The 17,667-nt window shown below is 43.7% G+C and overlaps 1 protein-coding gene across 1 annotated transcript in view; it reads left to right on the forward strand.

Annotated features, from left to right (window-relative positions):
- Positions 1 to 17,667, forward strand: part of ITGA1 (integrin subunit alpha 1) — an 813,868-nt gene that overhangs the window by 685,190 nt on the left and 111,011 nt on the right. The window contains exons 21-22 of the mRNA XM_086960618.1: positions 7,786 to 7,857; positions 11,045 to 11,121. Of these exons, the coding sequence (XP_086816744.1) occupies positions 7,786 to 7,857; positions 11,045 to 11,121 (149 nt within the window). The remainder of the gene's footprint in view (positions 1 to 7,785; positions 7,858 to 11,044; positions 11,122 to 17,667) is intronic.

Below are 17,667 nucleotides of genomic sequence, written 5' to 3' on the forward strand. Positions count from 1 at the left end.
GGGTTCGCTTGTGTTCAGTGCCTCTACCCATTCATTCATTTCTAATTTCGTCCACCGCCTACTCAGAGTTTTACTGGGCAGTTTTGCTGGACCGGGTATGGGCGTATTCCATATGAAGGGAATGGCCATATGATCTGTCCAAGGAATAGGGTATGGCTCGGCTGATGTTAAGTCCACAATGTTTGAAAATATGGGGTCTAGAAGGTTCCCTTTAGAGTGGGTGGGATGTGAGACTATCAGATTCAGTTCACATGCCGCAAGATCCTTGGTTAATTCAGTGGCAATAGTATCTGAGGGATTATTGAAATGAAGATTCAGGTCTCCCAGTACTATGAAATTTGAGACCCTGCTAGCCAACTCTATAGTTGATTCGATAATTCCTTCCTGAAATTGTCCAATAGCGCCAGGTGGACGGTAAATTAAAAGTCCAGAAAATGACACTTCTGGGGATACAGTGATGGCAAATTGTGCACTTTCACAGTCAGGGATGGGGCTGTCGATCATACGACAGATTAAGTGCTCCCTATATACTATGGCTATCCCTCCTCCAACTTTAAGTTGTCTGTCCCTGCGTTGGATCAGATATCCCGGAGGAAGGGCCTGGACGATATCTGGGCCAGACGTGGATCCCAACCACGTTTCAGTTAAAAAGAGGATGTCAAGTCCAAGATCTTGAATTAGCAAGGAAATTTCAGTAGCATGTTTAGGTAATGAGCGACAGTTGACCAAAGCCATTTTCAAGATGCCTTCTACTTTAATTGTATTAATATCCGCTTCCGTAGTTCTAAACGGGCAGTGTTGACAGGAGGGACGACACGCCGCTAGGTTTATAGAATGAATGCAAGAGGGCGGCAGGACACTCTTAAGTGCAAGGAGAGTCAGGCGGGAGTAGGTCTGTAAACAGCTAGAAGATCGGTCAGAGGTTCTGGTCCCTGAGCCCGACCGAGCGCGAACGGGCGCAAACGGGCTTACCTCTGGCGCACCTCCGGCGCAGGTCCGGCGCGTCCGCTGCCCGCGTCCGCTGCCCGCGTCCGCTGCCGCGTCCGCTGCGCGGAAGCATGACTGACCGTTTAAGTAGAGCGACTAGAGCGCTCGTCCAATAGCGCCCAACCTAAGATGGCCGCCAACAACAGCAACCCGGGACCCGGTGAACTTAGCCTCGAGGACGGCCAAGCCCCACCTGGGAAGCGGGGAAGAATGATGAAGGTGCTAGCGTGTCCTAAACAATAATATCGGCCCCTAAGGTGTGCAAAATGTGGCTCGAGGGGGGGGGATGGACACAAGGGGAAATTCAATTGAACAATTGCAGTATTATAGTTTTAAAAGTTTTAAAAGCGTTTCAAAAAGAGCGACCGCTCGAGAGCAGCCTTAAGCGTCTGAACAGGTAATCTCCCGATTTGGTGGAGAGCCCTTCCTTAAGTAGAGCGACTAGAGCGCTCGTCCAATAGCGCCCAACCTAAGATGGCCGCCAACAACAGCAACCCGGGACCCGGTGAACTTAGCCTCGAGGACGGCCAAGCCCCACCTGGGAAGCGGGGAAGAATGATGAAGGTGCTAGCGTGTCCTAAACAATAATATCGGCCCCTAAGGTGTGCAAAATGTGGCTCGAGGGGGGGGGACGGACACAAGGGGAAATTCAATTGAACAATTGCAGTATTATAGTTTTAAAAGTTTTAAAAGCGTTTCAAAAAGAGCGACCGCTCGAGAGCAGCAATGAACACCACCTACATCATTATGGAGGATATCAGCAAACAGGTACAAATACCTGGAAGACAAAAAAACTCACACATCAGTTCATGCACACTAGACAATGAGATGTCAGTAACATCTGCACAAACAATGTGAGAAGTGGGCAAGGCATGATGGTTCGGGCAAATAATGAGAAACTCAGCAGTGGCCAAAAAGTGCTCCTCACAAAGCAATCAAGACTAGAAGCTGCCATTTGAACCCTCATGGTACTGTACCATATGCAACCCATCATAGAACATTTTCCCCAGCTTCAAAAAGAAAAGCTCACAATAAACGTCCTGTACACCAGACAGACTGTTTGAGCACCTGTAAAACTCTAAAGTGGAAGATACAAAAGAGGGATTCCAGCTATGTCAAAGGAAATCACAAATACCCATTCTAGCTTTATGAAGCAAGAATGTCTTCTTGTCGACACACTCACTGGATACATCTGATGCAAGAGACTTGCATTTACCCACTCACACTCTGGAACAGCAGCAACTGGTAGAGGGCGAGATTAGCAAAGAAGAGATAGCACAAGCCATCACCTATTTTGTTTACTTTTAAATCCCTAGAGAAAGAAGGCTTCCCCAATAACTTTTACAAAGCTGGAAAAGACTTACCAGTAGCAATGCTGTATGAGGTATTCACAAAAGACGAAAAGACAGATACCCTGGGTCACATTTCCAGCAAGGCTGTTAGGTAGCCTATATTGAAAGAGAGTAGACATCCAAGAATGTAGTAGCTGTGGCCTCATCCCCCTTGCTGCAAAGACATACACACTGAATAAGGTACATGAGGACAATTCCACATCTCTAGGACATGCAGGTCTTCACAGTCTCCTTAGATACTAGAAATGGTATTTGAAGAAGTTGAATGGTGTTACCTGATAAAAATATGGAGTGAGTAAGCTCAGGGAATCACTTCATTTCAAAGGTCACTTGAGTGTATGCCAATACATTGAAACAAGTAAACAGTGGTGGATTTCTATTGGACAATTTCCTCCTTACACATGAAGCACAGAAGGCTGGCCTCTTTTATTGCTCCTTGTCCTATTTACACAGCAGCCCTTGCCAGCGTCAATGAGATGGTCTTCCTCCATCAAAGAAATTGACAGTGGTGCATGCAGACAGTTTACACCTTTTTTTATTTACAGGTGGCATATTCACGATTATTACTGATCTAGACACTTCGAAATCTTACTACAGCGATAGCAATGTTTACAATCTTCTTAGGCTATACATTTAGCGGGGAAATGTGAGGCCCTCCCAGTGTGCAACATCCCCACTAAAGACATCTCGGGGCATCATGCAATAAGCTGGGTTCCAAATGGCCTTATAACTAATGAGTAAAGAGAGGTCACAGATAAGTAAGACCATGAAGGACAAAGCACATTGGACCCATTTGGAATTTTCTGTGTGGGGCAGATTTCGGGTGACTAAAATAACAATTTCACTCTGATGTAATGATATATTTAGAATGATCCCTTCAGTAATTATCTCCTATACTTTGGCTAGAATTGATGAAGATATCAAATCATATGTGTATGGATCAATGTGTCCTAAATTAAAGCGACCGAACCTTCACTCATGCTCCATTTGTGCACATATTACTTAGTTTGAATGCTATCACAGATGGCACGCTGACTACTAGACGCAGAACACATTTTGCTTTGGGTCATTTAGGAATGGAGCATCAAGACCTAACTTCTCTATATATAGACCCAAGCTGCCTGTGCGTACTCAAAACCGAGAACCACCTAGCAGAAGGGGAACGTGCCCATAGGGAACTTGATGTATTCCATTTATTACACTCCTAAGCACCCTTGTGGCATACACCAGGGATAGGGGGTAGTAGTATTCACTCAAGGGATCACACATATAGACCTATTGTTCTAGGACAATAGGCTTAAAACATTGAATGAACTAGGCACATCATTCTCATTGCTGGCAACAGTTCATAGGTAGTCCTTGCAGTTCAAATAAGCTTAAATGGCAGAAATAGAAGGCAGGCTATCAAATTGCCTTAATCACCCATAAGAAGGGACATCTTCTCGATCACATATACAGTAATATCAACCTTAATGTAGAGTCCCCTGTTCCTCTGCCTTGGACCGATCATTTTTTGATACCGTTCACCTGGCTTTCTAACTCTTGTCCCCCTCCTGAAGCCTCTATAAAGTACATGGGCAGGAAATGGTCCTCACTTTCCCTCGCCGATTGGACAACGGCCCTTACTCAAGACCTCCCGAGAAAGGCCTTGAACCCTGCCTCAGCTTCTAGCAACTTTGATCACTGGATCTCCAGCACTTTAGATCAAGTTCTTCCCAAACGCCCTTGTAATCTCATCAGAAGACCTAAAGTTGCACCCTGGTACACTCCTGCTCTGAGGTTATTAAAGCTTGACTGCCGCAAACTAGAGAGAGCGTGGAGGAAGGACCATTCTCAGTCTAGGAAAGACGAATACAGGTCCGCAATGAGGCTCTATAAATCAGAGATTAAAATGGCGCAAACCTCCTTCTATGAAGGTAAAATTAGTGCTGCAGCAAATGCGCCTAGAGAAATCTTTAGGATAGCTAAGTCCCTCATTTCGGCTCCGGCTGAGCGTCCTTCTGTTGAAGGGGCACAAGACCGCTGTAATGAGCTAGCTGCTTTTTTTTCCAAGAAAATCTCGACCATATATTCATCTTTTAGTAATCCTACAGTCAATACCCCCTCCGTCCCTCCTAGGCCAGCTGACTCCTCGGTTCCCTGCAAACTGGACACAATTCCGCTTCTTGATGCCGCCAGCCTGGATAGATTAATCTCCAAAGTTTCTTCTGGCTCCCCCAATGACCCGGCACCCCCCCGGATCCTTGTCAAGGCACTGGACGTGATTCGTCCTGTGATCCTGGAAGCTTTAAACACCTCCATTGTGTCCAGGTCGGTCCCACTCGCTTGGAAGTGTGCCATGGTGAAGGCGCTTCTCAAGAAACCCTCCCTGGACCAGAACAACCTGTCCAACTACCGCCCCATTTCGTTGCTTCCCTGGTTGAGTAAACTGCTGGAGAGGCACACCAACAATATCTTAACAGACTATCTGGAGTCCAACTGTCTGTTGCGTGCCTCCCAGACAGGTTTTCGCCCTCAACATGGCACAGAAACTGCCATGTTGGCGGTCACAGAGGAAGCAAGAACGACTTTGGATCGGGGAGGAAAGGTGGCCATTATCCTGTTAGACCTTAGTGCCGCGTTCGACACGGTGAACCATGCCACGCTAGTATACCGACTGGCGGGCATGGGCGTGTCGGGCGCAGCTCTGGACTGGCTCACCTCCTTTTTGAGTGAGCGCTTTTTCTGGGTCTTTGAGGGTGAGACACTCTCTCCTAAACATCCTCTCAGGTGTGGGGTCCCTCAGGGCTCCTCCCTGAGCCCGACCCTCTTTAACGCCTACATGGAACCTCTGGACAGGATAGTCCATCCCTTTGGTGTGTGTATAGTCACCTACGCGGATGATACGCAGCTGGTGGTCTCGTTAGACCACGCAGATGGATCATCCAACACCTTAGGCCCCTGTCTAGAGGCTGTTGCCAGTTGGATGCAAGCTTCCTGTCTCAAGCTTAACGGGGAGAAGACAGACATCATTCTCCTTGGAAATCCCTCCCCGTCTGCTCTTGCACCCGTCTGGCCACCATGTCTTGGCGCTCCTCCTGCGCCCAAGTCCCAGATAAAGAGCCTCGGGATCTGGCTTGACACTGCCCTTGATTTCTCTGTCCAGGCTACTAAGACTGCTGCCACTTGCTTCGGACTAATGAGGATGCTCCGGCGGGTGCTCCCTTTGCTCCCTTTCCAGGCGAGGAGGATCATGGTCCAGGCCCTCATTCTCTCTCGCCTGGATTACGGGAACGCTCTCTACCTGGGAGCACCGGCTTCGGTCCTTCAGAGGCTCCAGGTCACACAAAACAGTGCGGCCCGCCTATTGTTCAATCTGTTCCGTCGGCAGTCGGCGAGGAAGGCCCTGAAGGACCTTCATTGGCTCCCAATGGCTGCCAGAGTGCAGTTCAAAGCTCTGTGCATTATACACAAATCCTTCCACCGTGTAGGCCCAGCGATTCTGCACCCGCTGGTTATGCCTTATGTTCCAACACGCCCCCTTCGGTCTGGTACCCTGCAGCTGGCCACCTCCTCTAAAATTAACAAAGCCCGTTGGGGTGGCCGCTCTTTTTCTCATTTGGCGACCAGACTCTGGAATGCCCTCCCCTTTGCCATCCGGGGTAACAGCAACCTCCTCTCGTTCAGAAAGGCCCTAAAAACGCATTTGTTTGCTAAATCTCTCTGATCTGCCCGAGCCTGCGCTAAAACCATTTTATCTTCAAGCGCTGCGAGGCCCCAGAGCGGTTATGCGCTATACAAATGCAATTTTTTCATTTCATTTCATTCATTCATTCACCTATCATACATTAACTACATACCTGGGAAAAGCCCAAACATATGATAAATACCCTATATAACGTTCTGCTTGATAACCTTAACTCTTTACAGACATTAATGAGTACCAAACTATACTATCAGACTATATTACACAAAGATTACCCTGAGGCAGAATGGACATACTTGTTGAATAATTATGACAGATACTTAATGGAAGCCAAATTACAGTTTATGTACCATGCAATTGGAATGGGGCCCTGTACAGGCTACACAAAGCACATTTATTGCCACACTAAAGCTGCTTGTGCTGTAGCACAGCCAGGTGTGACTTATTACATGTATTGTGGTACTGCCCGATCCACTTAGGCCTTTTTCAGGACCTAATCAACTTACCAAAACTGACAAACTATAAATGCAGATGGTTAGCTATAGCATTTACAGCAGCAAAACTCTGTGTCCTGAGACAACAGACGACACCTACAATTCCACAATGGTTCTCAGAACTTACCAGGATAGCAACTTGTAAACAAGAAGTATTGAACAAGAAGTATTGTAAGCAAGATGTAAAAAGAAGCTCCTTAAGATCAAGAATTACAAGACCAGCTAAATTTAAAAAGGTGTGGGACTGTTTTATCTCCCGCTACTCTATACATTAACCAATATACTAAACCCTTACATAAGGAGCAGCTCTAACAATTCATCCACCATACTGCTTGATTAAGTAAAGAACAAGTAGAAATGCACAAATCGGAATCTGAGTACAATTCAATCGCAGACATACCACACTACTAGCTGAACTTTAAATTGAGTTTATAATACTAGCATAACTATAGACATGGGCGTCCGTAGTCCCCTAACATACCATCATATCACTGACTCAATGTACCCACCCCCTCTCCTGTATTAGAATATATACATTACATCTAGGAACCCATTTAGGTTAGGATAGCTTTAGACATTTATTATTGACATGCAAACAAATTACAAATATTCCTTGAGACTTTTTCTCTTTCCTCTGTTTTCCTTGTATTGTCACCAATATCTATTCTTTGACATTGCAGATTTGAAATGCTAATGGTTTTTAAAAATTATTCTTCAAGACTTGTACTGCATAGTATATAAACCAAAAAAATAGATAATTGTTGCAATGAAAAATATCAGAAAGCAATTCTGTAAATATGTAGAAGTGCAACATAATCTGCAGGAACAATTCCTGATAGGGATGCATACTTTTTCAAAACAATTACAATTATAGTTTTAGTAGTGTAATTTTAAAGTTTAATGTCTGATTACTGCATGGTAACTATTAAAAAGTATCATAAATATTACCAATTGTTATATCATCTGTAGTTTGTCTCTCTGAAAATGTGTTTGTCACATTCAAAAATAATTTTTGATTATGGTTTTCTATATCAATTTGTTTGATTACTAGAATTTCTCTTGCTGCTTCAGACACACGTTTTATTTATTATTTTTGAGAAGTATTGTTGAGAGTGGATTCATCAAATGTACCAATTTTAAATACAACTATGATGGCAGATTTGATTGCAGAGTAATTAATCAATGTTCATCACTATAAGTAAATTGGTTCAGGTTAAACTGATAAAAACTTGAAATAATAAATCAGGTATTTTTATCTTTTTCCCAGAAAGACAGCTGTGAGTCCAATCACAATGTTGCGTGCAAAGTTGGATATCCTTTTCTTAAACACAATGAAAAGGTAAGTAAATGAGGATATTGAGAGAATTAAAGTATGTATCATTTAGTAAATGTGCTTAACTAATATTCATTATATAGCAGAAACTCAGATCAAGATCAGATCAAGATACGCTTTATTCGATTTAAAATGTTAAATCATAAAAGCACAATACATACCAAAAACAACGTAAACGAGCATAAAAATAAACTTAAGAGTTAAAATTCATTAACGACAGGTTAAAAATTACAAACAAGTCTTAAAAATAGCATGTGTTAAAAATGATAGTCAGTACCATAGTCTCACAAAAAAAAACACAACCCAAACATCAAAGGAAAACATGAACATTTTAGACGTGGGTCGGACCTTGCATCGTTTTCCTTGTTCTGACCACCCCTTTCAGATATTTCACGATGTGGTCAGTAACAATTTCATTGTCCAGAAATTGCAGCTTAATAAAGGCTGGTCAACTAAGTCTCAGGCCCTGTAATATCAGAGAGGGTAATAGCCACCTATTCCTAAGTAAAGTATAAAACTTACAATACAATATAATGTGGATTGTTGGCTGTGCTGACATATCATCACAGGGACAGGGACAGAGAGAACGTGACCAGTCATTGAACTGGGGGAATATGACCAGATTATGAAAGTTACCTGTTATGTTATGTTATGTTAAAAATTCTTATACCGCGCAGGTTCACCGAAATGGCTTCTTGGCGCTCAATAAAAGCTTGTCAGAATTACCAAGGGTGAATAATTGATAGGGTTGTATCCCCGTCTGGGTCAGAAGCAGTTGGTTAGCTCTGACCGATGTTTTCATAATATTGGTGGATAACCTAATCTCCTCCAAATGGTTTATGCTTAGTGCCTTTAAATCCCCTCTCGTAATGAGAGACAGGCTGACGGGATTGTCGAAAAATGCATGTGATCAATATCATACATAACATTTTTAATATAAACAAGCCAGGGGATGCATTTTACCTGTTGTAGGTTAAGGCAATCCCAAATTACGTCCCGGTTAAAACCAGTGGTCGCACCGGCCCATACCTTGTGCCACAAAAATATTGGTTGGATTTCAATGAGGTCGGATAGATACAACAGCCACAACTCAGCATGATGAATGTACGTGGCGGTACTATTTGGAACAGCTATGAGATTCCTCAGAAACCCATTCTCTACTTGCTGAAGAGGCTCCACATTTACGTGGCCCTAGATGCCGGCTCCGTACAAAGCAACTGGGATGCATTTAGCTTTGCATATTGTCAACTGGTCATATGTAGGGCGCTTTCCCAACTTCCTGGCAAAATTATTCAAGGCACCAATAGCTTTAGCGAAGAGTAATTTCCTACAATTGACGGCTCTAGCCCAAGAACCCTTCTTATGAAAGACAATTCCTAGGTATGAGAAATGTTGAAGGAATTCAAGTTTCACTTTGCTTATTAAAATATTGTTGAACAAAAAGCAATGAATACAGACCCAATCAGGACTATATTAGTTAAACTTGTCTAGCCAGACAGAGGTTCAATGTTTAATTTATCAACAATTTGTTAAGATAAGCACAAACATGCCTGTTTATATGTGCCTTAGATTATTGATCGAAAAATTGCAAGGCCGAGTGAGGGGATAAAACTATGTGGCAGGAGCGGAGGATGGTCCAGCAGTTGCTGTGAGAGTTAGGGCTACAGTCAGTCTATCAATGGCTTAGGGTTCACCAATGCGGGTGGTGTAGAGGGCGGCTGCGTGTTCTAAGCGCTGATGCCTAGTTGTTTTAGGTCATCTGGGGCGTATAATTTGGGTCCCAGGGGAAGAGCCACAGGCGTGTGCTCGGAGGGCGTAATAGTCTAAGACCGATGAATACGGCGTGCTGTGTAGGGCTCAGCATCCGTGGATTCCAATCGGGGTGCGGGCCAGCAGGACCGCATCATCGGCATGTAACAATGTGCCAATTGGCCTTAATCCCACCCTAGGTAAGTCTGAGCATTCCCTAGATAAGGTATCCCCAATACTATTTATCTAGAGGGTAAAAAGAAAGGGGCCAAGACGCACCCCTGCCTTACCCCCTTTTTAACAGAGAAGCTATTGCTGATCTCGCCAGTTCTACCATAAAGGACCTTTGCTCGAGCCTCTAGGTAGGACTGTTTTAATAAATTAGATGGTTGTGATTCCACTCCCATGTCGTCTAAAATACGCCAGAGTTTCTGGTGATTGACGCAATTGAACGCAGATCTCAAATCGGCAAAGCACAAAAAAAAACTCCCTTTTTTCTCCTGGGTATATTTTCCCATTATGAGACTCAGGTTCAGGCTCTGTTCCACGTTACCTAGACCTTGGCGAAATCCATTCTGGACTTCTAATATAATGCCTGCCTCCTCCGCCCGTGACTGCAATCTATTTAAAGCAACACGCAGAAAGTCATTTAACAAGAACATTCACAAAAAACACATCGTTGTGAAGGCTCTGTCAGTGGGCGGAACCTTGAAATCCAAGAATAAATCTATGAATATTGTAAAAGGTTTGCTTCCCCAAAACCTTTTTATGACTATGTAAGGCATATTCCTTTGTTTATTTCTCAGCCCGTGTGATACACCTATAATCTGAAAAGATATAACTATTCTGTAGTTAGTAACAAATGGTTGTTTGTAACTGGAACTTTAATATTTAATACAAAGTAAAATAATGACACAACAAAAACCTAACATTGATCAACAAATAAACCCAACACTACAGTACAAAACACAGCATACCAACACAAAGGCACATCACAACAATATGTGGCATAAATATGCACAAATGTTCCTATTACACATTAATATCTCCACAGCTATGCTTTCATGATGTGGTTGTAAACAGTGTTTGTACCAAACGCTGTCTTCCGTACCACTAAGGATATATAGTAGAGCGAGTCAAAAATATTGTTTCATCTGGCCCTAATAGTAAATAATATAACTGTGAAGCCTTTTAGAAAGGCAAAATTGACAACATTTGATAAAAACATATTTAATAACAAAACACAATTCAGTTAATCAAAGTTTTCATGAACGGTTTATCACAGTTTGTATATTTGATATTGTGGCCTATTCCTTATTCTCTTGATACAGCTGCAGTTGGTACAAAAATGTGAATAAAATATTGCTCTCCTCTTAATGCTATTTTGAACTGATTATATTTTCTATTCTATAAAGTGCCCTAATCTAACATTTTCTTTGTGTAGATGGCTTTCAAAGTAGCATTCCAGTTCAGCAGTTCTTCTCTTCTAGAGAAGGCATCCTTCCATATACATGTAACAAGGTGAGTTAACAGATTGTTTTCCATATATAAAGTTTGGTTTCCTCAATCAGTCTTTCTGTCCCCCAGTTATCTAAATATGTGAAGTAACAAAGAATACCAGCATATGAAAACGTTAACAGTCTTTCTAAAATGCTCTTGTAATATTGTTGCAAAACATAATATGTTTATAAACATAAGAGTTGTCTATAATATACTGTTGCATAGCAAGGTTTTACACATTGCTGGCAAATATCCATAACGGAGCCAAATATCTTAAGTAACGCACCATAAAAGTCTGTTATACAAAGTAGTTTAACATTTTGATTTGTATAGTTTAAGTTCACCAGAGGTGTGTCTTGGTACTAAACAACAGATGTTTATTGGATCTGTGAAGTATACAAAAAAGTGATGGATGGAATGCTTGAGTTAATCCCACCCACTGATAATTAGTTCAGGTCGCGTTATAGTTCTTTGTTTTTATGCCCACCATGTCACCTCAGATTATACCCAAGAATATGCAAGTCAGCCTTGTTCTTGTTCAACTAGAAATAGTCCAGCCCACACTGCTAGACCTTGTCCTATCTGAACCAGACCACAAGGAACCCAAAACTGGTTTTGCTTATTTGTGCCTCTTTAGTCGGGTTCAGCTTGCTTCCAGTAACATTCCGAACGCGCATTTCATGTCTGGGCATGCACGTTGGTGTTAGGTTGTCACAATGAAGAATACAAAAATGTGGTGAATTTAGTAGATTACAATATATAATACAATAGGATTTGTAAAGCGCATGGCTATCTCTGAATAGGTGTCCCAGCGCTAGTGGTCCTGCGATGCACTGAGGATTGATCCAAACCGTAAGCGGTGTAATTATTTGGCGAACAGGTATGTTTTCAGAAGTTTACGGAAGACTGATTCAGAGGACGCAATACGGAGGGTTGAAGGCAAAGAGTTCCAAAGTTTGGTGGTTAAGTAGGAACTACTAACAAACTAGAAATAAACACATCAATAAGTAAAACAATGGTAATCAGCAGTTACCCAAGCACCAAGCAGAACATCAGGCTTGAAGATAAACCATTAGTGGAAGTAACCAGTTATAAATACCTGGGGTTTCACATGGATAACAGATTGAACCACCACAAGCAGAAAAATTATATGTCACAGAGAACTAGTGCATCATTGTTCGCCTTTAGGACCCCAGCAAAGAAATTGAAGGGCCCTTCATACAAACCATTGCCTGCAGTGATATTGGCAAAAATGCTACCAACAATAATATATGCCAGCATTGCTCTACATGGAAAACATTTTATACGTTAATGTTAATGTTAATGTTAATGGGAATTTATTAAGCGCACTTACACCGGGTGGCTTCATGGCGCTGACCAGAGAGCAGGAAAGGACTGAAGGCGGACTGAACATACTACAGCTGTCAATTATCAAAAGTTATAAGCTAGCCGAAACAACCAGGTCTTGAGGAGCCTCCTAAACTGCATGATGTCGTTACAAGACCGAATCTCCAGAGGAAACGAATTCCAAAGTTTAGGCGCCAAGACCGCAAAACGGGGGCCCCCCTGACGCACACGTTTAAACTTGGGTACAGAAAGCAAGGAAAGATGGGCAGAACAAAGGGACCGGTTGGGCACATATCTGGATAACAGGTTAGTAATAAAAGCGTGGCTTTTGGCATGCAAGGCCATAAACACCATGCAGCCAGTTTTGAAAACACAGCGCTGAGAGATGGGGAGCCAGTGAAGTTTCTGAAGCGCTGATTGGTTGCCATCTCGGTTGACACATGACCAACCGAGCAGCCTGAGTTTGGCCTAACTGCAATCGCTTAGATAAATAAGCCCTGAGGAACCCCACATATGGTTTTATGGGGGGGGGGGGGGGGGGCAATGTAGGGCCCTTGACGGACAGCCTGAGACCTGTCATTCAAAAAAGACGACAGCCAACAGGCGGCCGCCCCCCGGACACCTGCCAGTTCGACACGGTCCACCAGAATTTCATGGTCGACTATCCTGACTACTCCAGAAAGTCAGATAGACAGTTTGCTACATGAGTTTCCAGTAGCTTTGCGACAAAAGGCAGCAAAGAAATCGGGCGATAATTGGATAACAATGTAGAATCTGCCCCGAGTTTCTTCAAAAGGGGAACGACTATAGCCTTCTTAAAGGCCGGGGGGACTTTCCCCTCGAAGAGAGACTCATTCATTAGGGCCAGTATGGGGCTGGGAAAAGCCCCAAAACAGTCTTTGAGGATATGCGGCCGACAACAGTCCGATGGAGCTCCTGATTTTACCTTCATTAGGAGCTTATGAAAAGTTTCCAGGTCAATATTGGGAAATTGACTTAACTTATGAGTGTTTTTAAACTGATCATTAGAACTAGGTACAACGGAGCATTTCGGAATATTATTTTTAATAGTGAAAATCTTGTCAATAAAATAATCATTGCGGGAATTACATAATTCCTTGATGGTGCCACCTTCAATAATATTCTCGCTGAATTAGCGAGTTCATCGACAATATTAAAAATCTCTTTTGAATTATTATTTGAATTGGTAATACGACTAGAGAAATGGGCAGCTTTGTCTGCCAATATGTTTTTTTTATACTCCTTCCTAGCATTCACATAAATCAGTCGTTCTTCCTGGCCATTCTTTACACGCCACTGTCTCTTCAGTTTGCGGAGCCATAGCTTCTGATCTTTAAGTTCAGTAGAAAACCATCTCGTAGCATCAGAGCGTCTGGAGGTTTTTAATCTTGTAAGAGGAGCATGTTTATTACTGGCATTCATGAGCCAGTTCGAGATATTTGTTTCCGTCGTCTCTATGTCAGGCCCAACCTGGGGCAGCGTGCCGGCCAACGAACTGAGAAAATCACCCTTATTAATCGAATTCCAACTTCTGGCGAAGCCACCCTCCATGGTGCTAGATTTCACAACTGATGGGAGCCTTAGGGTAAATGTCAGTGGATGGTGATCAGACCACGTACAGGGGGAAACGATAGGGATGGAAATCTCCACCCCATTCGTCCAGATATGGTCTAAAATATGTCCCTTCTGATGGGTAGGGGACAGAACTTGCTGGGTAAAGTTCAAGTTCATGAGCAGGTCCGTCATTTCAGCCAAGTGTGGTCCCTCCTCAGGGTCTTTATACCAGTAATTAAAATCACCCATGAGTAGTACCCTGGCATGGTCGGTAGCCAATTTAGCTATCTGTTCACTAAGTTCCATTGGAAAGGAGGGAATATTATTAGGGGGTCTATAAATAAGTACACAGACTAAGGATTCATGTGAGGATTCAAGATTTAATGCCAAGTTGTCAGTATCTTTAAGGACAAGGCTAGGCAGGGAACGGAACCTATAATCACTATGAATGATAGCTGCCACGCCACCCTCTACCTTATTAGAGGGACGATCTGCATGTATAATATAATAGTAATTGGGAATGGATGCCAACATGTCTGGACTAGAGTCCTCCGTGAGCCATGTTTCAGTTAACAGTAAAAGGCTGGGGCTGTCTGAGAGTAATAGGAAGAAAATATCTAACTGGTGCTTAACAAGCGAGCGAGTGTTCAGGTAGAATACCATCAGGTCCTGGCTAGTTCCTGACCTGTCATGGGTTGTTGAAATCCCAGCAGGGACTGTCCGAACTGATATTTCTGGAAAGAGGGTCCTATTTGCAAGGATATCATTTTTAGACACCAGGTCCAGCGTATACCTGTTTGGGATCGACTTGGATGTGTGCAAGTCTTGTAGAAATGCTGTGGAGTAGGTAATAATCCGGGCATTCTGGCTGGCCCCTGGTTCCGTCCGGGTGCGGACGGGCGCAGACGGGCTTGCCTTTGGCGCGCCTTCGGCGCGCCCGCTGCGCGCCCGCTGCGCCCGTCCGCTGCGCTCCCGTATGACATGTTGCATTTGAATCCCAGAACCCACCTCTGACACCGCCCACTGGGTGGGGTAAGTAGCTCCCAGAAAATCTGTATAAGGATGACAGGGTCTAGCGTGCTCGCGCAACGTCCCCGTTTAAGTAGGGCAGCGTGAGGGTGTGAGGGCAAGGAAAACAACTAGACCGCACCGTCTCCCAAGATGGCGGTGCCGGTCTAAAGTGTACTGCGGCTCAGGGTTCGATTCCCTCTCCCGTTCCGATAACGTCCACCCAAAGCAAAATTCCCACAAAATGAACACAAAGATCTCAATCATCAATGTAATCAAATTTTAAAATAGTTTCTCAATTCAATTTTTTAAAATGCTCGATAGTAAGCAAGTTGGTCTGCAAGTGTTTGGCAAGTATAGCAAGCAGGTCGCCTGTCAATTGCTCTCTGGGTCTAGCGTGCTCGCGCAACGTCCCCTTTTAAGTAGGGCAGCGTGAGGGCAAGGAAAACAACTAAACCACACCGTCTCCCAAGATGGTGGTGCCGGTTTAAAGTGTACTGCGGCTCAGGGTTCGATTCCCGCTCCCGTTCCGATAACGCCCACCCAAAGCAAAATTCCCACAAAATGAACACAAAGATCTCAATCATCAATGTAATCAAATTTTAAAATAGTTTCTCAATTCAATTTTTTAAAATGCTCGATAGTAAGCAAGTTGGTCTGCAAATGTTTGGCAAGTATAGCAAGCAGTTCACAGAACTAACGTAAGACAACATCCTAAGCTTACTACCATTATTGGTATTCCCAGAAGGCACTTACTCATTTTGGTATTCACAGAAGGCACTTTCTCATTTCGGTATTCACAGAAGTTAGGAGTCCTAACTTTAGGACTCCTAAATGCCTTCTGTGAATACGGAAAGTCTTAAAGTTAGGATTTGTCTCAGTTTAGGAGTCCTAAAGTTGGGAGTCCTAACTTTACTACTCCTAAACTGAGAAAAATCCTAGCTTTAAGACTTTCGGTATTCATAGAAGTCATTGAGGAGTCCTAAAGTTAGGAGTCCAAACTTTACTACTCTTAAACTGAGAAAAATCCAAACTTTAAGACTTCCGGTATTCACAGAAGGCATTTAGGAGGGGGAGGGATGGGAGCCAAACTCTGTGGGCCACCAGTTGTAAGAGTCTGGATGACAGTCCATGCCTGAAAATAAGAATCTCTATTTTTATCAGAGTTTAACTTAAGGCAACTCACATTCAATCATTTACCTCAGGCATCCCTTGAATGCAGTCAATGTACTCACCTACTTCCCATAGAACAAGAGCATCAACTGCATGTTGTCTAAATATGAAAAAATCTTATGCCCCACCCAATCTAGAATTCCATTGATGGGGCTTGCGATGCAAAGTCTGTCATCTGGGATGCAATGCGCATAAGGCAATGCATCGGTTCTGGGGAGCTGCAATGCAGAGTCTGACATCGCCGTTGAGGCTGCCATCGATGAGAGATGCGAGGACCTAGTTTTGGATGCACTGTGCCGTCGGGCCGTTGTGTCGGTTCCGAGGACTGATGTGTGTGTAAGGTAGATCTGATGCAGGTAGTTGAATTGTGTAAATTTTAGACGGGCATTACAGGAGATGAGTTTCACCCATTCGAAGGCTATAGTCCACTGCTTGATCGTCAATTCCGTCCCCAATCATTCCACTTGGGTTTGTCTCGAGTCCGGAGATCAGTGTGACCTGTGTGCAGGGCTGCATATTACACCAACACTGCCCAAAAGCCCAAGCCATGCTTTAAGAATTAATACAGCCTCAAATGTAGTGGCAGCTTGGCCTGTCCCAGTGACCATATATCCCTGATCTAGGCTATAATTACATTATGTGCAAGAAAAGGGCCAGGCCCCAGTCCGTAGAGTTCCCTCATACCCTGAAAGGAGGGTGGAACATACTGCTCATACAGGTCTCTCAGTTAGTTAATCCCCGCCTCCCACAAGGGGGAAGGGTTGTGAGCCTCAAGCAAAGTTTTTGAGGACAGGCACCCTCCAGAGAGGCAGCTGTGGGGCTTAAGGGACCAGTGTGCGACTAGGTTGCATGTAACAAACCCAGACTAGTTTGGCCACACATGGAAGTCTGCCTTTTCCCTCAGTTGGTCCCCCCCGTGAGAGCAGCCAGTTTTGCATACTTACATCCCTTAAGTCCGCCCGAATGAGTGTACCTTCCCCAACCATCCATCGCATGAGTCATTGCAATTGGGCTACTGTAAAATACAGCTACCCTCGAGCATACGATGCTGAATCATTGGAAGCAAAACTCGCTGTTGATCAAGTCCCCATATGAGCTTGGAATCTAAAATTTGCAGAGCAGTGAAAAATTATCTTGGGGAATCACTGTTGAGGCAGCGAAAAAGTATAAAACCCTGGAATAAGCATCTTCGCTATTAAAGCCCTATCCATGGGCCAAAGGGGCAGTCAGGTCCAAAAAAGTAGAGATTGACAAAGCAAGAGCAAGGTCCTACCATAATTTCTGTCGATCAAGTCTCTGTCTGCATCATAGACATTCACACCTAGACAGCAAAATGTTTCAAAGCTCCAGGAGAGGTGCCCCTCTGCCGGTACCATGCAACCTTCAGGCTTGTCCCAGCGCAGTGGGAAAATACAGGACTTGTCCTAGTTTACCCTCAGGCCCGTCATATCATCTATAAGATCA

Source organism: Lissotriton vulgaris, chromosome 3_1 (genome assembly GCF_964263255.1).
Source record: "Lissotriton vulgaris chromosome 3_1, aLisVul1.2, whole genome shotgun sequence".
NCBI classification, from domain to species: Eukaryota; Metazoa; Chordata; class Amphibia; order Caudata; family Salamandridae; genus Lissotriton; species Lissotriton vulgaris.